Source organism: Talaromyces marneffei, chromosome 1, assembly GCF_009556855.1.
Source record: "Talaromyces marneffei chromosome 1, complete sequence".
In the NCBI taxonomy this organism is placed as follows: domain Eukaryota; kingdom Fungi; phylum Ascomycota; class Eurotiomycetes; order Eurotiales; family Trichocomaceae; genus Talaromyces; species Talaromyces marneffei.
In genome coordinates, this window is record NC_072348.1 from 3,940,962 (window position 1) to 3,962,260 (window position 21,299).

General features: G+C 46.4%; 9 protein-coding genes across 9 annotated transcripts; 5 read left to right on the forward strand and 4 right to left on the reverse strand.

Annotated features, from left to right (window-relative positions):
- Positions 1-539: 539 nt before the first annotated feature.
- EYB26_001467 (uncharacterized protein) lies at positions 540-1,522 on the forward strand (the record flags this gene model as incomplete). The annotated part of the gene is made up of 8 exons (XM_054260777.1): positions 540-572; positions 650-657; positions 706-749; positions 808-841; positions 888-925; positions 975-1,089; positions 1,148-1,329; positions 1,386-1,522. 8 exons carry the CDS (start codon positions 540-542, stop codon positions 1,520-1,522), a joined length of 591 nt encoding a protein of 196 aa, XP_054116752.1.
- Positions 1,523-2,083: 561 nt separating this feature from the next.
- Positions 2,084-2,762, reverse strand: EYB26_001468 (uncharacterized protein; the record flags this gene model as incomplete). The annotated part of the gene is made up of 3 exons (XM_054260778.1): positions 2,084-2,444; positions 2,509-2,657; positions 2,712-2,762. 3 exons carry the CDS (start codon positions 2,760-2,762, stop codon positions 2,084-2,086), a joined length of 561 nt encoding a protein of 186 aa, XP_054116753.1.
- A 440-nt stretch (positions 2,763-3,202) lies between these two features.
- Positions 3,203-4,207, forward strand: EYB26_001469 (uncharacterized protein; the record flags this gene model as incomplete). Its single annotated transcript, XM_054260779.1, has 2 exons — positions 3,203-3,228; positions 3,289-4,207. 2 exons carry the CDS (start codon positions 3,203-3,205, stop codon positions 4,205-4,207), a joined length of 945 nt encoding a protein of 314 aa, XP_054116754.1.
- A 205-nt stretch (positions 4,208-4,412) lies between these two features.
- EYB26_001470 (uncharacterized protein) lies at positions 4,413-5,610 on the reverse strand (the record flags this gene model as incomplete). The annotated part of the gene is made up of 2 exons (XM_054260780.1): positions 4,413-5,033; positions 5,155-5,610. 2 exons carry the CDS (start codon positions 5,608-5,610, stop codon positions 4,413-4,415), a joined length of 1,077 nt encoding a protein of 358 aa, XP_054116755.1.
- A 2,378-nt stretch (positions 5,611-7,988) lies between these two features.
- Positions 7,989-11,828, forward strand: EYB26_001471 (uncharacterized protein; the record flags this gene model as incomplete). The annotated part of the gene is made up of 1 exon (XM_054260781.1): positions 7,989-11,828. The coding sequence occupies one exon, from the start codon at positions 7,989-7,991 to the stop codon at positions 11,826-11,828; it is 3,840 nt and encodes a 1,279-aa protein (XP_054116756.1).
- A 1,178-nt stretch (positions 11,829-13,006) lies between these two features.
- On the reverse strand, positions 13,007-15,067 carry EYB26_001472 (uncharacterized protein; the record flags this gene model as incomplete). The annotated part of the gene is made up of 3 exons (XM_054260782.1): positions 13,007-13,114; positions 13,165-14,484; positions 14,552-15,067. 3 exons carry the CDS (start codon positions 15,065-15,067, stop codon positions 13,007-13,009), a joined length of 1,944 nt encoding a protein of 647 aa, XP_054116757.1.
- Positions 15,068-15,844: 777 nt separating this feature from the next.
- Positions 15,845-17,840, reverse strand: EYB26_001473 (uncharacterized protein; the record flags this gene model as incomplete). The annotated part of the gene is made up of 10 exons (XM_054260783.1): positions 15,845-15,874; positions 15,923-16,049; positions 16,100-16,218; positions 16,273-16,494; positions 16,549-16,626; positions 16,680-17,069; positions 17,130-17,257; positions 17,313-17,345; positions 17,399-17,563; positions 17,624-17,840. 10 exons carry the CDS (start codon positions 17,838-17,840, stop codon positions 15,845-15,847), a joined length of 1,509 nt encoding a protein of 502 aa, XP_054116758.1.
- Positions 17,841-18,653: 813 nt separating this feature from the next.
- EYB26_001474 (uncharacterized protein) lies at positions 18,654-19,507 on the forward strand (the record flags this gene model as incomplete). Its single annotated transcript, XM_054260784.1, has 2 exons — positions 18,654-18,717; positions 18,774-19,507. 2 exons carry the CDS (start codon positions 18,654-18,656, stop codon positions 19,505-19,507), a joined length of 798 nt encoding a protein of 265 aa, XP_054116759.1.
- A 544-nt stretch (positions 19,508-20,051) lies between these two features.
- EYB26_001475 (uncharacterized protein) lies at positions 20,052-21,083 on the forward strand (the record flags this gene model as incomplete). The annotated part of the gene is made up of 2 exons (XM_054260785.1): positions 20,052-20,376; positions 20,437-21,083. The coding sequence occupies 2 exons, from the start codon at positions 20,052-20,054 to the stop codon at positions 21,081-21,083; spliced, it is 972 nt and encodes a 323-aa protein (XP_054116760.1).
- Positions 21,084-21,299: the final 216 nt, after the last annotated feature.

A 21,299-nucleotide genomic window follows, 5' to 3' on the forward strand; every position in this document is an offset into this window, starting at 1 on the left:
CATTGTGGGATGCTCATGCGTAGAGTCGTAAAGAGTGGGAGTGTCAAAAGTCATTGATAAGATGATCCAGGCACAGCTAAACCTAAACTACGGTTCGATGCCTGAATTGTCTGGCACTAACTGGCTAGGCACATGACCAACCCCCCCCCAAATCCGATAGCTTATCGCATGCTATATAACCCCCCATGGCGATCCATCTCTTCCATTGTCTGTCTCCTCCACGGTACTCAACCTACCATTCAACCTCTTTCTCAACGGGTTCGTTTAATCGTGCGTCAGAACGAAACGGCTAGTTATTTACACACAACCCTGCTCTGCCAACACATATTCCCTGCCGTCCGGTCCAATCTCTGCGATTCTCGTCGGACTTGTACGTCATTGATCTAGGTATCCCAGCATTGCGGTTCCAACCCAATCCTTTACTACCCCGCTCGCCACACGACACTTCAACATATATATCACCTTCGGTCAGACGAAATAGGTATTGAAAATTCTCTAGTCGGAACTTTGCAGTCGCACAATCACTACCATCAGGCAAAATGAGCAGCCCTAAGAGGAGAATTGAGGCGGATGTAAGTAATGACTGCTCTACTTCATATACAAATGATAAACAGAAAGACATGGTACTGACTCTTTTTTGTTGATATAGGTTATGAAGTACGTATACTCTATCGAGATTGGGGACTTTCGGCTGACGTAATTTAGGATGCTGATGAGTGATTATGAGGTGACCCTGGTGAATGATAACAGTGAGTGCTCTAGTTATTACCATTATTTGGTTTACATACTAAAATTTCTTCTTTATAGTGTATATTTTGCCCATTCCCCCCACCCTCCGATGGTCTCGTCTCCGATGAATCGCATATTAACGATGGTTACAATGCTAGGCAAGAATTTTACGTCCATTTCAAAGGCCCCGAAGAGAGTATGCCCTCCGCTCAAAAGTACAATTTTCAAATACTGAGTTTTCATAGCACCATTTTCGGGCGGTCACTGGAAAATCCATGTCGAACTACCAGATCAATACCCATACAAGAGTCCCAGTATCGGCTTTGTCAACCGCATTTTCCATCCGAACATTGATGAACTGTAAGCAATCTTTACTCGAATCTGGACTTTGGTTCGTGCGGCTCATATATTCACTCAGTTCCGGATCCGTCTGTCTCGATGTCATCAACCAAACCTGGTCGCCGATGTACGATATGATCAACATCTTCGAAGTCTTCCTCCCACAACTGTTACGTTATCCCAACCCGTCGGACCCGTTGAACGGCGAGGCGGCAGCATTGCTCATGCGTGATCCAAAGAATTACGAAAACAAAGTCCGAGGTTTGTATCTCTATCTAGTTTTCTGGATTATCATTCTAATATGTTGTTGCTCCCAGACTACGTCGCGAAGTATGCCAACAAAGACGCGGCTGAAGAAGGTGGTGAAGACACCGAATCAGAAGACGAACTGAGCTCCGTTGGCAGTTACGAATCCGGTGGCGAAGAACCCGCCGGCACGATGGACGACGTCTGAAAAATTTTCTCTTCACCGACGAACAGAATCTTACCACTACTTGCATTTGAATCTGGCTTCTAGTACCACGCCGCTCTGATAGGGGGGTCTTCATTTGAACTAAGCGGGCGCTATTAACGGTGGAGTTTGTTTCTTCTCTTTGCACCAACTCTGACATATTCTTTTCATTTTCTCGTGTATCTATCGGTGCTAAGGGCTGCATGATCGAACTTTTGCTTGGTATTGCAAGGGTTATGGTCAATGGAGTAATTATGTATTTATGGGAATTGCGATGTTTTCTATCTTAGTCTTAATTGTATCATTTGAGAAATCGACTGCTTATTTATCCCATGGTGGTAAATCATTGACTGGACGAATGGTCAAGGATGATCCGCAGAATTAGTAAATGGCTCATTTCGACATAAGTATACTGTACAGTTATATCTTGGTTCTTTGGATAAACAGAAAAGTAACATGAAGGACTGACAAAAATAGAAAGAAAAAAAGGGGGTATAACAATCCAGAAAAGAAAGACAGTGAGAGAGTGTAGTAAAAGGATGTAGAGAATGCAAATGGGAAGGATTAATTAACCCTCAAAACACCGAAAATATCCCCTCCTTCAGCACCATTAACAACACCAGCCTTCTTATTTCCCTTCTTCCGTCTCGGCGAAATCACGACTTCACCCCAATTATTCGGCACAGGCGCTAAATTCTTTTGGCCAATATTCGACGACGACGACGGTCTCGAACTCACTGTCCCCGCGGCAGCTTCTTGTCTGATTTGATTATCGTTGTGGGCGTCGCCGTCTCCGCCGTTTAATATAGGTGTTCGAATCTCATTGCTCGGTACGCGTGATGACCCCGGTGAATCGTTAGAAGGTAATGTTGCGCGAGGCTGGAAGTTGGGTTGGGATTGGAGGGCCCAAATGTCGATTACCGTACTATATACACTCATCAGTAACCTCTCAAACTAGGAAATCGATATGTGATGGGGTGGGGACGTACTCTGAAGCCCGTTGACAAATCGCCTCTAAAGCCTCTCTTTCGCGCTTGAGGTCCTCTGGGTCGTGTTGTTGCTGGTTTGCATTGTTTATGGACCCATAGCCATAGCCGCCGGGGTAGAGGTCATCGTCTATGAGGCGCGCATGTTCGGACTATTCAAGTCAGCTTAGATCACGGCACCCGTTGATGTCGACCGGAATAAATACCTCATGGTCTTCCCGTCGTCGAATGCCGAGACAAGATTGGCATGCGCCCATTATTGCTTGGAGTATAGACATAAACTATTGCCACCCAAGGGGATTTGCTCCGTTGCTTTCTTTCCTGGAGAATAGGCACGAGACAAAAAAGGCGGCGATTTAATCGATAACGCAAGGAAGCCGCCGGAAACAAAGACCTTGTAAGTCAACCGTCGTTCAATTAATCACATAACAAACAAAGAGGCAAATGAAAAATGAGTGTATGACTAATGGATAATATGTCTTTGCTTTGTTCTTTTGTACAGATTGTTTAATGATGTGCAGAAGAAAGAGCGGAAGACAATCGAGTGGCAGGAAACTTGGGAACGTTGTCATGGTCCGTGCGCAGTTCCTTGACTTATTCCGGCTTGGTGCCGATCCACATCAAAATTGTATCTTTTGACGACAATCTACCTCACAGTTCAAGCCACGAATAAGCTCGAATTGCGAAACAAGCAATCATGTTTGAACTGCCAGACGCAAAGCGGTATGCTAGTTTCGATTCTGATCATCATAAAGCACAAATACTAACGGGATTCATTGATAGAATCCGGCGCGACGAGATAGTCTCTCCATCTTCGTCAACCCGTAGTTCGCCAGAGATTATACCATCCAATAATGAAGAAGCGCATGCCAGACTTGGTCAATTATTAGCCTTTGATATTTCTACACCAACTTCCAAGACGATTGAAACGAATGATACCCAACAAAAAGTCAACAAAGATGGAAACGACGACGACGAAGAAGAAGAATTCGAATTTCGTCTATTCAGTGCACCAAAACCAACTACCGCCAACAGCACAGCACAACCAGACTCTGACAAGAAAGAAGGAAGAGATGAAATTAAAACTCAAAAACTCAAAATACGACTCCGATCACCGACACCCGTCGACATACAACCTGGTGATGGCCGTTTCATAGTCCCCTTTCGAGGGTGGAGGTATTACTTCACAAAGCCGGGGTTAATGGCTATATCCGCACGGAACGAAGAAGAGAAAATTCAAATAGAGACGGAAGAATTAACGAGACGGAAGGAATACGAAGATATCGCGATAACAGGGGATGAGGTGCTCGATTGGGCGAAGAATATGCGGACACCGGGATGCCATTTACCCTGGCGCGTATTCCGGCTTGATCGGAAATACCATCGGGTGCCTAAATCATTACTTCGTGAAACTTATAACAAGATGACGAAAACGCCGACGGGAGTGGAGAAGAAAAAATCGAAACCAGGAAAGAAAAGGCGTATCATTCTACGGACTCGTGCCGCGGCCTTGGCTGCAGAAAAGGCAAAGGCTGCGGAGACGGCGAACATGACTGAGGCCGAAAAGAGGAATAAGAAGAATCGAGAGAGGAAGATTAAGAGGCGGCAGAAGGAGAGAGAGAAGAAAGCTGCGTTGGCTGCTACGGCTACGACTGCTGATGGTGTGGGAGCCGCGTCAATGGATGGCGATTCGTCAGACTGATTTAATTGGACCTGCTGAAAGGAACTGGGGTGGAAAATTCTGTGATTTATATGAATGATATGGATATCCTAATATGTATACGATGCATATATGCCAGATAAACAATGTCCGAACGAATGCTATACAATGCGCAAAAAGACTGCGCAAAAAGACAACCAGCCCCTCATAAAGTCGTTAATGCATATCGTGCCAAGCAACATCACTTCTAGCTTTTGGACTGTTCATCAACAAGCCTCTGAAACTCAGCAACGTGCTCTTCGTCAATAGCATATGTATGTTCCTTTGCAGGATATGATCTATTCTTCACTTCGGCCCGGTACTGCTCAATGCCCCTTTTGGATTCTTCCCAGACATTGGCGTATTTTTTCACGAATTTCGGTAAATGACGACCCGATGGGAAATTGCCCGTCATATCGATCTGCACAAGAACCTGTCCGGAACAGCCATCACCTGCTCCGATGCCAATAGTGGGGATCCGCAATTTCTTGGTAATGATGGCTGCAATCTCGGCCGGGATGGCTTCCAGCACGACCATGAACGCGCCCGCTTCCTGCACCGCATATGCATCTTCCAGCAACTTCAATGCGCCTGCAACAGACTTCCCCTGCGCACGAAACCCGCCAAGCGCATTCTGCCGTTGAGGCGTCAAGCCAATGTGTGCGACAACGGGGATGCCGGCAGTCGTGACCGCTTGTATGGTGGAAGCAAAATCTACACCTCCTTCGAGTTTGACCGCTTGGACGTGAGCTTCTTTGACCAGTCGGATTGACGACTGGACTGCTTGTTGTGGAGATACCTCGTATGATCCCATTGGTAGATCGCCGACCTGCATGGAGCGAAATATCAGTAAGATTGGACGTTTGTTACGCACGTGGCGGGCTACTGCATATGCCCGTCTGAGGAGTCCTAATGAAGAAAAGACGGTAAAGAAAGAAGCAAAGACTCACCACAAACGCTGATCTGACCGCTCTTGTGACGCTGCGACAATGCAACACCATATCATCAAGAGTGACGGCATTCGTATCGTTCATTCCCAAAGCGACCATTGCAAGACTATCTCCGACAAGAACCATATCCATGCCGGCGCTATCGGCGACGAATGCAGAGGGGAAATCATGGGCGGTGAGCATGGCGATGGGTTCATCCTTTTTGTACATGTTTCGTAAAGTTGAGATTGTTATGGGTTTGCGTGTCTGTTGCGACGATACCGGTCCCATAGGAGCGTGTGAGCTCCATCGTGTTTGTGAGGCGGTTGTGGTGGTGGGGATGTCGGCCGGGGATAAGGATGCGGATATGACAGGTCTCCAAGGAGTAGATACTGTTGCTGAGAGGACTTTTTGCGAGTAAGAATTTGAAGCCCGTAGCGAAGAACCAAGTCTTCGAAGAGCTGGAGAAGGAGTCATATCGTCTTATGTGGTGAGATGTTTGTTGTTCGTTCCAGAGAAAAAGATGATAAGCTGAGGGGTATAGATATGATGTCACGAATAGACAAACTGCGATATTCGGTGGCGTGTACTAACAGATAGGATGAAGTCAAGATAATCAACAATAGAAAACAGACGATACCCCATGATGAGCCAACGTAGTATTTAAAGTCCCGGAGAACAAGTGTCGACTCAGAGTTGCAACAGCAACTGAGTGTGCTGGTTTATGCCGCGTAGGATGGAGCATTTTTTTTTACTTCTCCGATTTCTGTCTGGCCGTTTGTCGTACTTTACCAGATCGGGTTTAGTGACGGCGTCGGACGCAGGGATTGATCCGGCCCGGCGGCATTTCCAACTGGACTAGGCCGAATGCAGACGGGACTTGGCGGGAATCAGGAACAGCCGAGGCTCGGCATTTTGGGACTAGTGCCGTTTGTACCTGTGTCTTGCTGAGTCGTGACTCTTTCTTCTCCTTCATCCAGACACATATCAGGCACATATCAGGCACGGTGTAACAAATTCTCGAGTGCATCTCAAACCAAACTCATAGAAAGAGCGGTGATGGCTATTGTAAGGATATCAGCTGCCAAGTAACCACAAGTGACACATCGACTCAATTAATTGGCCATCGTCCTCTCACTTCCTTCCAATGGGATACTATCGGATACCATCGGGTTCTACCATGTGACACATTAGCTCCAAATCAGAGCCATCAAAATGAGCCCGAAAAAGAAACCGAAAAAGAAATAACCATGCATCTCAGATCTCAATGATCTGCGGTGTTTAGTCGGTATAGTGGCACTAAAACAAGCCAGGTCTGACAGACCTAGAAAACTATAGCCTTAGGGTAGGGTAACGCCAAGAAAAGATTTTTTATCTTAGAGGGCTCAAGCCAATATTTCATTGGGTAGCATACGACTGAGAAGAAGAAAGGAAACCGGATGAGGGGAAGCCTTCATACAGTAGATAGAGCTCCCACTACTCTATACAGAGGTGAATCCGGATATAGGGTTACGGGAACAAAGCCCTAGTCGGACGGTAGTTGATCAACAACCCAGCAAGTCCAGGCTCAGGCATCTTGCTGCTTTTGAACATACGTACGTCTTGTTACTTTATATCAAATGTTTTAACTCTCATATCCCTGCTCCGTTACAGAATTAGATGCCAGAGCAAAGTCGTCATATGATTGCCAGCAACATGCCCTGCATGCACCGCATATTCATATCCAAAATAGGAAAATACTACAACTATTTGGCCTGCCAAAGGCACCATTATATCACATATACCTACTATTGTTATCTAGATTCCTAACGCTGTCGATCCAAGCATCGCCACCTTATAGCACTAAATAGTTGTGTAGTGCTGGTAAATAATGTGGACATCTTTTTTGGTCCAACAAAGTACAAATAGATAGGTACATATGTATATTTCCACTATTGATATCCATTCGCTCGAAGCACAATATCATATATAATGACGCTGAAACTAGTCCAACCCCTTGTTCGCTATCCTCTTTCAGTATTAGATTCGAGTCTGCAGCAACTGTACTCGGGTTAAATGTGTTCACGACTTCCTTGATCACGAGTACTATTTATAGCTGCGAAGAACATTGAACGCTGCCTTTATTTGGGAGGGGATCCATGTTTCCTCAATCACATATGAATTGATTGGATCAATAGTGACTATACGTGCCCAAGATATCCGATTCAACCCATTTCATCCTTTATTATCAACTAAAATAGGCATAAACATGAGCTGACTGCAGATGCTTCGGCCTGGTAACATGGCTGCCCTGTGCAATCTCCCGACAGAATTGATAATCGAGAGTATGAAGCATTCCCAGAATGTTTCATATCTGTGGAGTCTCATCAACATTCGTCAAGTTTCAAGCCGATCTTTATGGCATTTTGGCGGGAAATTGTTGATGAAGGCCTGATAAAAACAACGCCTGACTGCACTCAGAGTCGGTCGACTTTGAAATAGTCATTCCGTATTTCTTTTTTTAGATAGACACATAGAACAATAAGACACGCCACACTCGGATTCTCAAGAACCATAATCGTATCATTTTCATAGTAAATTATTCATAACCAAGTCAAGAACCACCGAAGTACTCAGCCTCAGGACTAGCAAGGAATCAACCCGCGCTCAGCGCTAATCCGACACAGCGCCGCATTAGATTCAGCTGAGGGGTAACTTCATCCAGGTCTTCGCTCAGTGGACCAGTGGGATTAGAAACTAAAACTTTCGATAAGGCAATACCGTTTCTGGAAACACGTTAGAAAGCACTTCAAGCATACATATTAGCAAAGGCCAAGTATTTACATGTTTAGCATCACGGCTGGCGACTTTGACAAATGGCATATACCGAGAAAGATGACGAATCAGAACAATTCCTCACCCCGAGCTACTCTGAAATTTCAGAAGCTGTGCGAAAAGCAACAAATGAATACGGACTTTGTCGTGATCGCGTGTGGGCAGTTGCCCGTAGCCATCCGCAAAAGGAGAATGTCTTACCATACCTGATGCAACGTCGCGTTGAGGAGCCCATGAACGGTCATAGGGACCATGATCAGTGCGAATTCGGCTTTTGTGAACATTCACAACTTGACTTCACCAAGGTGGCTCAACGCCATGAGTCAAAAGCTTGTGCTGACTACCCTTGCAAACTTCTACGGAATCACTTCCCAAGGGCCACATTGGAAGAGGCCACGAAGAGCAAAAAATTAACAGCGTGGGCATTAAATGGAAGGTCAATGATCAAGCCTCCCTTGCCATTTATGGCCATCTCTCATGTCTGGTCGGATGGAACTGGGGCAGGGGCGAATTGGTCGCGAGGAGAGGTCAATCGATGCTTGTATGATTATTTCAAGGGAATTGCGGAGAGATTTCAATGCCATGGAATTTGGTGGGATGCAATTTGCATTCCAGAAGACAAAGCTGCCCGTAGTATAGCTATCAACCGGATGCATGTCAATTATGAAGAGGCGCGGTTCACCTTGGTTCACGATTGCTATCTAAGGGAGTGGGAGTGGTTTGATGCAGAGACAGCATGCTTTGCTATTATCATGTCACCGTGGTTCAGCCGTGGCTGGACTGCCCTGGAATTGGCACAATCACGCAAAGTCAAGGTGATCTTCAAAGACTCGGTGATAAAGGACCTTGATGAAGACATTTTGGCGAACCCACAATCAATCCGACATCAGATTGGGTCCGAGCTGATATCTAACCTGAGACAAGGCACAGTTACAACGGTCAACGATCTCCTGCAAGTCCTTCATTCACGCTCTACCTCCTGGCGTCGAGACATGGCAATAATTTCGGCTCTTCTGGCCAAAGTCCCATTAGATTCCAATGCTTCTCAAAAGAAGATATATCAAGATATCTTACGAAAGATAGGCAGAGTTTCTCACGACCAACTCTTTCACAAATCCCCAACAATGTCCGATGGCTTTGGCTGGTGTCCAGCAAGCCTGTTGGACATGCATATATCCCCTACAGAGCCTATGCTACATGTCCTTGAAAGCGGGGGCGTCGTTGGTCCCTGGAGGGTTATTCACAGACTTGGAGACATTCCCCCGGAAATATATCATTGGAAAGACATACATGCGATGGTAGTACCAAAGCTGCGTCTGGCGGTACAAGATCCAGACAATCATCTGCTTCTTGCGGAACCTGCAACTGTCACCGGCTTCCAGGAAAATGCAGATCTAATAAATAGGGCATTGCTAGTCAAACGATTAGACGATAGCGTTTACCAATTAGTGGGCTCTCTTTATCTCCAATCTCCTTTGGATATTTCGGGACGGAATGAGGGCCCTGTGGACGTAACGATCTGTCACGGGAATGACATCGGCAATGATTTGGATGAAACTCACAACAAAGTCAAGTCTAGTAGGCAACCAAACCTCCAGAAACAGAGGACCGTGTCTCCCGATTCAAATAACGAAGAAGCATTGTTGTGGGCGGCGGAGAAAGGGGATCACGATCTCGTTCAATTACTTCTCCAAAATGGTACTCATCATAGTCCGCGAGATGGTGAAGGCCAAACACCTCTTTTCCATGCGGTTATAAACGGACACAAGGAAACTGCCAAAATACTACTTGAACAAGGCGCAAACCCTAATGTGAAGGATAACCGTTCTTGGACAGTGTTACATCATGTAAGCTGGCTTTATCTTGACGGGGTGGAAGTTGACCTCCTTGAGAGATGTGACTGTGACTCCGAAGACAGATTAGGGCAACGTGCAATCCATCTCGCGGCAGACCGAGGAAATCAAGAAATTATTGCGCAACTGCTTTCCCGTGGTGCAAACCCTAATGCTCAATGCGATTATGGACAGACTGCACTACATAGAGCGGCCTTCGCAGGATCTGTAAGTATTGTCAGACATCTATTATCCAAAAATGCGAATCCGAAGATTCAGGACTTCCTAGGGCAGATCCCAATGCATCTGGCGGCAAAATACGGATATAAGGAGGTAGTGAAGCAGTTAATAAAAGCGTCACCAGATGCAATTGACAGAGTAGATGGGCAAGGGTGCACACCGCTACATTTAGCAGCCCAAGTTGGAGATAAAGTCTTGGTTCAGTTGTTCCTAGAAAAGGGCGCAACATCTCTTGGTTTGTCAAATAATGAGGGATGGAGGCCACTGCACTTAGCAGCAGAAGGGGGATATGAAACGACAATGCGACTGTTGCAAGAAGTTGAGGGTAATGCATCGTGTTCTGACACATGGAAGCTGCTACATGCAGCAGTGAAAGGAGATCTTGAAGATATTATACGTGAATTGCTACGTGAGAATTCAATGGACCTTTATATTAACCCAGCAGAACTTCATGCAGATTCACGACAACGACGCCTACCACTTCATGTAGCAGCTGAGAGAGGAAGGGAGCGCGCGGCAAGGCTGCTGCTGCAAGAGGGCGCCAGTATCAGCGTTATCGATGATTACGGGCGGCCTGCGCTTTTGGTAGCTGCTACACATGGACATGCTGGGGTTGTCAAGTTGTTACTAGAATATGGTGCTGATGTCAACGCTACTGACTGTTGGGAAATGTACTCGGCGCTGGACTTGGCTGTTGATCATGATCACGAGAGCGTTGTGCGCTTGCTACTTGAAAGAGGTGCTAGTCTCAAACCTCGGGGAACTCACAACCCACTATTGAATGCTATCAGAAACGGACATAGAGATGTTGTTGAACTTCTACTCAAGAATGGCAGTGATGTTAATGCAACTAGCGGCCCGAGTTCGCGTCAGTTGGGTGCTACTGAGCCTCTGGAGAATTTGCCTCTATTTGCCGGTATTCAGCATCGACAAATAGAGACAGTAGAGCTCCTGCTTCAAAATGGTGCCTCGATTACAAAAACAAACTCAAACGGAAAAGAGCCAATAGAATATGCGATCCACATGGGATGTGAAGAAATCGTTAACTTGTTACTTGAAAACGGCGCAAAAGTCGACGCTGAGTATACTAGTGGCTGGACACCTTTATTACAGGCTGCATTTCTAGGATCTCCAAATATTGTTCGGTTACTTCTTGCCAAGGGAGCCAATATTGAGGTGGAAAATAATCTCAAGCGAACGTCCTTATACATATCCGTTCATCAAGGACATAAAGACGTCGTTGAGCTACTTCTTCAGAAAGGTTGTAACGTCGATCCAATACGCGATGGGGAGACGCCTTTGCTTTCGGCAGCAAAGCATGGACATACAGAGATTATTATGCTACTACTCAAAAGTGGCGCTGATATTGAAGCCCAAGATGCAGTTGGAGAGACACCTTTATTCGCCGCCATTTCACATGGTCATAAGGATGCTGTGAAAGTATTACTTGATTCTGGAGCTGCCTGTCACGTCATCTATAATTTTGGCGTCAACCCGCTGTCCACAATCATTCAAAATGGCCATGAAGATATTGCCAAACTCTTGATCGAGAAGGGGCATTGCGATCCTGGGTTTATTGAAGCACTTGTTTTGTGGTGGTCAACACCTTTTGCGAAAATTGTCGTGATGGGAACCGCACCTCTATTGTTACTTATCTGTCTCTTGCTTGAATTTTGGTTTGAAACTGGTAGCACGGCAGTATTGTGCTTGATGTTATGTCTAATTGTTGTCGTCCATGTGTTGGGAGGGCCATCGAAGGATGCACTTCGAGAAGGAGAAGACCATGACATCGATCCAGCCTTGTGGTAGCTTAACAAGATATGTATATATTTAATCTAATGAGCATAGAAACCAATATCTCAAGTCCACGTAAAAGCCGTAGAGATATGGCTGATAGTGGAGCTCGCTGGGACGACCGAGTTAGGGCTTTTGTACAGGTACATGGTAGAATGTAAGTGCAAGTTTTATAGAGCCTGATTGACGTCGTTCCTTGAATCTTCTGACAGGGAAGTTCCTGGCTAGGTTAAAATCAAATCCATATTAGAAAGGAGTGGTTTACGAGGTGTAAAAAAATATTTAAAAAAAAACCCTCGATATAAGCAAAAAAACATACAACAGTTGGGATTCGCTGGTGGTCACCCACCCAACTACTAACCAACCGGCGTGTGGCTTAAGTACGGCTGAGCGGACGGGAAGCCCTGTTTTCCACACCCTATGGTCGTATGTGCTTGACGAAGCTGAAGAAGAGGTTATATAGTAACTTCAAATCCCCTAGGCGGAGGGGAAGAAACACAGGGAGAGGCATTGGAGGTCAAATCACTTCAAGGTTAGGGCTGGGTTGATATGGCCCTTTACCTTCCTAGAAGGTAGATGCCTAGCCCTAATTGGACGCAATGCCAAGCATTCAGTAGATGACGTATGTCATTCGTGATATTGAAACGCTAGGCATTCAGAGTGCATTCATATATCCCATTCTCTTCACTACCATAGATAAGGTTACTAGCTACAAGATGAGATCCCTAAGATCTCGTCAGGCACAGGACAACTGTACAAGTTGTATCCTCTCCTCTCCATCTTGGTGTGACATAAGAAACGAAGAAAAGAGGGACAAGAGCTCGTAGAGACATAGAATGGATCAAGTTCAGGTCATATTCGCATTGTTGACATGAATATGATTATAATAAACAGACAGTGAAAAGCAATGCAAACACGGGGAATAAAAAGGGGAATAGTAAAGAGGTGTGAAGAAGCGAAGTAGAAAACGCCTTGAAATGCCGTGCAGATGGATGTAACAAGCGGAATGCAGCGAGGAAATAGATGTTCTTGTCGCTAAGTTGAGGGAAGATTTGAGGTGGGGAAACGAAATGAAAGAGCAATCAAGTAACAAGCATCTTTCAAACAGGCAAAGTAGAACGAGTACTTGGTACACAAGTCTCTGACACAAACAACTCAATCGCACATAGCAGTCATAGTTCGTCCAACCGCATTTAGTATCCAGGTTTCAAAGGGCGCTCAAGCTTTGAGAGCAAGGCATCTAGCTCGGTCCAGTTAGATAGCGTCATCGCAAACTTGCGGTGCTTCCTAGTCATTATATGCTATAAGGCGTTAGCTATAGCCAAGAACCGTTAGAGCAGTATGAACATACCTCGTCGAAATCGTCAAACTTGTCTCGACAGTTCTCACAGTAACCCGGTTTCGGGTCACGCTGTTTCTCCTTGACGGCTTTCTTCTGCAGAGCCCCTTTACGGTCCGTGTTTTGTGATACATTGTTGCTGCCATTGTCCTCCGATTGCGTTGTGTCTTCTTCGTGGACATGACCCATTTGCTCTCTTGGGCGCTTGCTACCGGCAGAGGCAGATGCAGGTCTCGCATTGATCGGTGCATCCATGGGTCTGTGGGAGGACGGATTGGCACTGGTTGTCATGCTTCCGTTGCTCTTTTCCAAAACTTTTCTTTTCAGTTCGTGTACTTCTTTGCTCAGTCCTGCCTTTGCACCAGGTGCGGCGGCTGTCGATGAAACCATCTGTGATCGGATAGCCGATGTGATGTTCGATGGCTGTACGCCTGAAGCAGCCGGTTCGCGGAGCATTGGCCACGCTGTAATCTTTCCAATGGGTTTCGCTGGGTGGTTCTCCGACTTGGTGCGAGGCGGTGCAGGTCGAACGGATAATGGTTTGAGATTGTCTGCTGGTCCTAGCATAGCGGCATCCTCCTCTTCGTCCAATTTTACCTGCACCGGCGCATCTTCCTTTTCTTGCTTAGCAGGCTGCGCCCGATTCTGTGCCTGGGGTACATTTTCGTCTTTGGCCCCATCCTTGACAGAAACCTTCTCCTGTCGTTGCCTCTTCTTCTCTTCCTTCATATGAGCAAGTTCTTTCTTCGAAGGTGGCTCCTCAATGAATGGGCACTTCCCTATAGGAGCGCTGCGAAACTGTGGCCAAAGACCGTCTTCTTTAATTGGAACTTTGGGATACTCTCTCACCATAACAGGGCGTGTCTTTTCGTCCATGTCGTGAACATAGATGAAGGGGCCACGGAAGAAGACCAAATCCTTCATCAACTGAGATGGATCACGGTCAGCAGGTCCATGCAAGCGTTCATTGCGAAGAACTTGCGAAAGTTCTGTCTCTCCACGGCCCTTGGCAGATATAGAGCCGGCACGCCCACCGGTATATGGAGCTGACGTGTCTGGTTCGTGGATGGCTGTCAACATTCGCTGTAGTTTTTCAATGGCCCAAATTTTCATGCCCATTTGACGAGCACGATACAGCACATCTGTGTTGTTCCCATGATCTCTTCTATTATCATTGCGTTCCAGAAGAACAGGGTTGACAGTCTGAGGGGGGTTTTCGATCGCTGCCTGATCATTCTGAGTTGCTTCAGTCGGGCTAGGAACATCGACCTCTGGAATTGGACGAGAGGTGACAACATGGGTGACTGTTCGGGAAAAGAACCTTTCCTCGCGCTGTATTCAGATCAGCAAATGTTTCAAGTATAGAACGAGGATAAAGCAGAGAAGGAGGGAAACTCACCGCACCCAATGCAAGCACTTCCCTCAAGCTTCGGTTACGGACATCCGCCGGTAAACTATCAAAGTAAAACACGAAATTGGGAAATGCCTTGCGATAATGTCTCTGCCATTGCCGAATATTATCCAACTTCTCGGCAGAGACTTTATCATATCTCGAATTTCTAGGTGCTTGAGCTGCACCAGAATCTTTCTGCTCTCTCACTGCCATCAACTTCTTCTCGAAGGGAGTCAATTGTGAAGCATGACTCCTCCGTGAGAACATCCTAGATTCAACACTCATCTGAGGAGCAGCCATTGTCCGTGCTTTCGAAGGGGAACCAGGTCCGGTGCCAGCAGCGTGGTGATCTTCTCGGTCCACGAATTGCTTTTTGGCAGGTGGCTGACCAAAGAGCAAGTCGATCCGAGATCCCATCTCGGATCCGGTACGAGCACGCTTTACTGCAGCCGAGTTGCTACTTCGATGGGGCGAATTGGCGGCATTGGGGACGTTGGCGAGGGGCGGTCGCCGAGACGACATAGCGAACGATGTCTGTGGAGAAGGAGGGACAAAGATAGCTGCCATAAGGTTGACGTATACGTACAGATGGCAGGAGGTATCCAGCAGCAAGAAGAGACTCAAGGCGAGTGGAGGGGTATGGTCACTGGTACAAGAGCACGCGACGAACCACACGCCCTCTGGAAATGATGGACGAGTCTAGTGAACCATGGCGTAGATTAACAATTTACACGTCGAATGTATAGACAAATACTCTTGCGAGCTTCGAAGAAGGTTGAAAACACTGTACAAGAAGTTATAACAGGGCTGGTTGGCGAGGTGCTGGAGGCTGAATATGTGTGGTTGGAGGAGAGGAAGAAAGTGAGCGTGAGGGAAGGCAAGCTTGTTTGTTAGTAGTGGAGCCTTGTTTTGGCACCAAAACGTTCTTAGCCCGGACAACCAACCATCGCGCGACTTGACCGGCATGAACAGCAATAATTGCAAAATGACATACAGCGCGCAGCACATTCTTAATCGCGTCAAAATTAATTTCTTTTCTATATAATACGTATCATTACTACGTGTAGGTAATATTGCCTCAATATGTTCAACCCTTTGGTTATTGAACAATGAAATACCTCATCCCAACCTCGCCAACGCGTACGACTTGAGTCCAGAGGACGATAAATGTCATAAACCAGGTAATTAATTACATTTTATATGACTGACGCTGAATGCATGCTTTTGAATACAGATGTCTATTGTACAGTTACTATGGGAGATGGGTATCATTCACTTGCCTCCATACCGGGGCATCGTCTATGAGCGGAGAGCCTCGATGTCGTCAATCTGAGTATTATTAGCATGGTCTAATGATGGACTTGGAAATCGAAATACCTCTTTGACGGCCTCCATTGTCAGCACGATAGGGTGCTCGTCACCCACGCAAACACTATCTTCAATGCGAATACCGATACCGCGGAAATGCTCCGGCCACCGCTCATCATTGGGAACATATATACCACTAAATATGTTAGCGAAGAATACTCTTCATTGCATGAGGGAAGAACATACGGCTCAATGGTGATACATTGTCCGGCCTTCAGGTTGACACTTCTTGGATACCCAGCACAATCATGCACGTCAAGACCAACATAGTGGCCCAGATGATGTGGAAACAGAGTCCTTACAGCCTATCACAACTGTCAGCTGGCGTTGGCTTAATTAATCGAGGGCGGCGACCATACATCACCCGACATATCGAAACCTATTTGCTGTAGTTGATCCTTGAGCCCCTTTTCCGCAATACCATGAAGCCGGTCGAGGGATAGATTCGCATTCTCATGACAGAGCGCCACACAAGTTCTATGTACGTTCAACACAGCAGTATATAAATCGCGCTGTGGTCCAGTAAATTTGCCGTTCACCGGCCATGTTCTTGTGATATCTGCAATATAGCCTCCATATTCCTGTCCATGGTTAGATCGTATACAAGTATGAGAGGAGCATGTTGGAATACATACACCGCCTCCGTCCACGAGGACGAGTTGCCCATCTCGCAAGACATCGTCGTTCCGAGTATAATGTATGCTCAGAGCATTCTATCTTGATCAGCAAGCACACTTCTCTTCTCATTCATAGAATGTATACATACCCGTCCTCCTCCAACAACAGGTACAAAAGCACTGCCACTACACCCATTCACCTGAAATTGATACTGCAAAAACGAAGACAATTCCTTTTCAGTATCAAACTCCTGGCGCATCGAATCCGTAAAAGCGCGGCCTGAAGCTTGTCCGGCTTGTCGCAGATTCACAACCTCACTCTCGCTCTTAAAGGCCCTCAATTCATTCAGTACCGGACGAAGAGGCTTTACTTTATGTGCTTGTACAATCTTTTGCAGGTCGGACTCTGCTTCGCTCCCATTTAAATAACGAGATATCGTGGATCCGGCGGGGGAAAGAGATTTGATGTCCGTATATATTTCGGTTGCTTCGGATAAGATTGGGAGGATGAGTTCTTTGATTCGTTCGATGTTGCCGGTCTGTTGCCTATTATTAGCCTCGCTCGGGCTGCAAGTAAACTGGATCTGTTCTGTACGCACTTCGTCCGCATTAAACACATCTAATGCCGCTTGAGTGCCTGATCGTGCACCATCCCATAGTTCAATCTTAGGGTCCTTTTCTCGAACGTATAGATGAAAGAGGTGATTATCGCCTGATCCGTCGTTTACTGATTTCGATGCCAATTAGGATGTATCCAACACATCCTGAAGTATCAGACTCACTTATTATAGCCAGTGCGCCGGGTTCGTTGAAACCTGTCCCAATATTAGTTCTCCATGTTGTCGTAACTGAGAGGTATTTGGCATACCCGTCAAGTAAAAGAAATTCGAATCTTGTCGGTACTCGTAAAAGACACCTGAAGCACGATACTTGACGTCTGCCGCGGCGACAATGGCAATGGCATTTTTGGGTAGTCGATTGGCGAGTCTCGAACGACGGTGCGCGTATTCCTGAGCGGTAATTCCTGGTGTTACTGTGTGGATCGTCAGCCATTTGATCTTGGACGATACAAGACGAAAGAGATCCAACATACATTCGCCCGGCTCTAACAAATGAGGATGCGTCTCATGCAAAGGCTGGCCAAACTGCAATTCGGCGGCGGAGATAGAGGCATAGCTTCTTGTTGGAAGGAAACTCCGACTGAGAGCGACAGCGCGATTCGAGAACAATGGACGGAACGAGGCACTGCAGCGTTGGACAGTCAAAATGCGATGGCGGAATTGCTGCAGTATTGGGGCGCGTATTGACATGGTGAAGACACAGACGACGCAATGGTCATTGCTTGGGATGACAAAGGCTGTGCTCTGGTTGTACTAGTTAACTAGGTAACTATGGTATGATCAGATCAGACTAAATAAATTGATCTCTTTTGCAGGTGGGGCTAGGCTTTTTCGGGGATAAGCCATTGGTTCCGTTCACTGACCGCCTTGGGGAGATGTCAACATTCGAACGGCTTCTAAGCTACGTGATCAACACTAAGCATCTAAAGGAAGGAGATGCGCTTTGATTACAGAGTACGTACTACTCGCAGCGCGTCTCTATTTACCGGGGAATCCGAGTCAGAATTGGACCAATGCTCCAATTGGTGGTGTGTGAACTGGAAGGACATATTGATGCCTGAGGCGATTAGACTTATCGACGCTAATCCCCTTTAGGAGAAAAGATGCTATCGAGAATGTAATCATCTGCGCTCTGATTGGCTGATTGTCAGTCTCCCCGGATGAATCCCAAGAAGGCAGGTACAGTCTCGGTGGTATCGACCAATTAGCGACTGCAACTTCTATACTTCCCCTCGGCAACATTGCCAACATGTATCCAACAGTGTCCATGTCCGTGTAATTTGGGGTTTGATGATTCGATATTTCCAGTTGATAGATATCTTATCAAATGTGGTAAACGGTCGAGATTGAATAGAGTGGCTTAGAGGTTATTGCATGTGGTTGTTCTGGCCATTATATATAACGCCCGCCCGACGTCTGGAGTATCCCACCAGAGAAATTCTAAATTAATACCACATACCTGTTATCTATTATTATCAATCCTGCAATACTCTGCCAACCAGAATGGGCCGAACATTTACGTACCCTAAGAGGGATATCAATACCGTCAGACGGTATGCCCATCGAGGTGTGTACACATCGATCAGATATCGGATTCAAGCTCTCGTCTAACTCGTATCTCAGCAACGTACGATGTCGCAGCCATTCACAACATCATCAACCTGAGCCAGGTCCTACACGTTTCCTTCAGCCCAGGACCCGAAGACCCCTTCCCAACAACCATTCCCATGATCGGACAAATGGGTTCCTTTGAATTCCCATCTGCCGATATTGGAGAGCCTCTGGATTGCTACATCCATGGCTACGTCAGTGCTCGCATGACCAATCTTGCGCGCCAGTCAGAGGAAGGCCTACCCGTCTGCATCGCAGCCAGTAAAGTGGACGGATTGATCCTCGCCCTCACTCCTTATAATCATAGCTACAACTATCGCTCTGCTATCTTGCACGGCTATGCCAAGCTAGTCACGGATGAAGAGGAGAAGATGTGGGCTATGAAATTGATTACAGACTCCGTTGTTCCGAGCCGATGGGACAACAGCCGTACTCCTCCTGATAAAGGGGAGTTGGCTTCCACATCGATCCTGAAGGTCAAGATTGTTGCGGGAAGTGGCAAGATTCGTGATGGATATGCCTCAGATGAGAAGAAGGATTATCAGAATGATGAATTGACGAGTCGGGTGTGGACAGGCGTTGTTCCTGTCTACGAAGTACTTGGACAACCGGTGCCGAATCCTGACAATAAAGTAGCAGAGGTTCCGGAGTATATCCAGTCTTATATTGACGGATACTCGAAGAAGAGTCAAGATTATGCTCTGGGAGCAGCCAAGGTTTCTTTACCTAAGGAGGAGCAGCATTAATGATTGGAATGATAATGATTTTCTGCGTATGTTCTGAGAAATTGCCAGTTAAACAAGTGATTATGTGTTAGACTGCCTTCAAATTGGCTGGTTCTTTGTATTGTGCTCTGTAGTAACTATTGATGAAGGGTCAGATATCTACAATGAGTAAGATGCTGATGTGGGGTACGGGGAGACGACCGCTGATAAGACTACCCAAAAAAACATTAGTCGAAATGTGTCTTTATTTTTCACTACTTAATAAACCCTACTATACATTCTTCTGCTAGCTTCTCTTAGGCAGGGCTTTTATTTCTCATACAAAACCACGAGAGGCGGCTCCCAATAGATAAGATCAGACAGTGAACGTGGTATGCACGTCACACAAACAACGAAGCTGCAATCTGCGTGCAGCTGAAACATATCTCGAACAACCTCTCATCGAGTTCATCTCTTGATAATAAGATGCGAATTTATATATAATCGGCAACAAGAATTCGCGGATTGCCTTGAAATCAGAAACACCCACATTTAATACTGCGTATTGATTCTACACTCCGCAAACATGCCTCCAATCCCGGCAGCCGACCTTCAATCTTTCTCTGAACATCTTCAGAAAAGCACCCGAATACTCGCCCTTCTAGGTGCCGGACTATCGGCCTCTTCTGGGCTGCCTACCTTTCGAGGTGCTGGCGGTATGTGGAGAACATTCGACGCGATGTCGCTGGCGACACCTGAAGCGTTCAGTGAGAACCCCGGATTGGTGTGGCAGTTTTATAGTTATCGAAGACATATGGCATTGAACGCGAAACCCAATCGGGCTCACTATGCCTTGGCGAAGCTTGCAAATATGAATAAGAATTTTATAACGTTGAGTCAAAACGTGGATGGTATGATGTTGCTATCTGCTTTTGTTGATGGGAATCTTGACTGACAATTTTTCGGTGTAGGTCTATCGCCCCGGGCAGACCATCCAGCTGAACAGCTACATCTGCTTCACGGCTCATTATTTGACTTTCGATGCACCGGCTTCTACTGTAATTACTCTACGAAGAATGATTTTACGGATCCACTTACCCCGGCACTGGCCATACCAACTCAAGGCGTACACCCCGAGCCATCCACAGACGACAAGACAGGTGAAGAAGCCACCAAGACATTATACGAAGCAATGAAGTCGACCAGTAAGGAAATAACACCGACAGAGCTCGACATATCAGATCCCCTCGTCCCACTACCGAGTCTTCAAGTCGAAGATCTACCCAAATGTCCAGAGTGCGGAGGCCTGCTCCGACCGGGCATTGTCTGGTTCGGTGAGGGACTACCTTCTCAAACACTGCGCGCAATTGATGACTGGATAGCGGAATCTCCAAAAGTAGATTTGATGCTGGTTATAGGAACTAGTTCAAAGGTCTGGCCTGCGGCGGGATACGTCGACTATGCCCGAGAAAAGGGCGCGCGGGTTGCGGTTATCAATATGGATCGAAATGATGCTCCTGGAGGTGCTAATGGGTTGAACGTAGGCGATTGGTTTTTTGAAGGCGATGCCAGTGAGATCGTTCCGGAGATTTTGAAGAGTGTGATCGGTGAAGATTAGACATGTTTGAGTTGGTATTATGGCTGTAGGATTTCGGTTTGATAGCGTTTATGCAGCGACGGCATTGCGATGCGATTTGGTAATTATCTCGGTCTATTGATGCGGTTAGGAATTAGTCTCCTCAAGTACTCTGTATTGAGTGTAAGAGCTTTTCTTTTTTTGGTATGATAGTAAGTTAGAAGTGAACAGTAAGAAGTCACAGAGCAGCAGATGGTC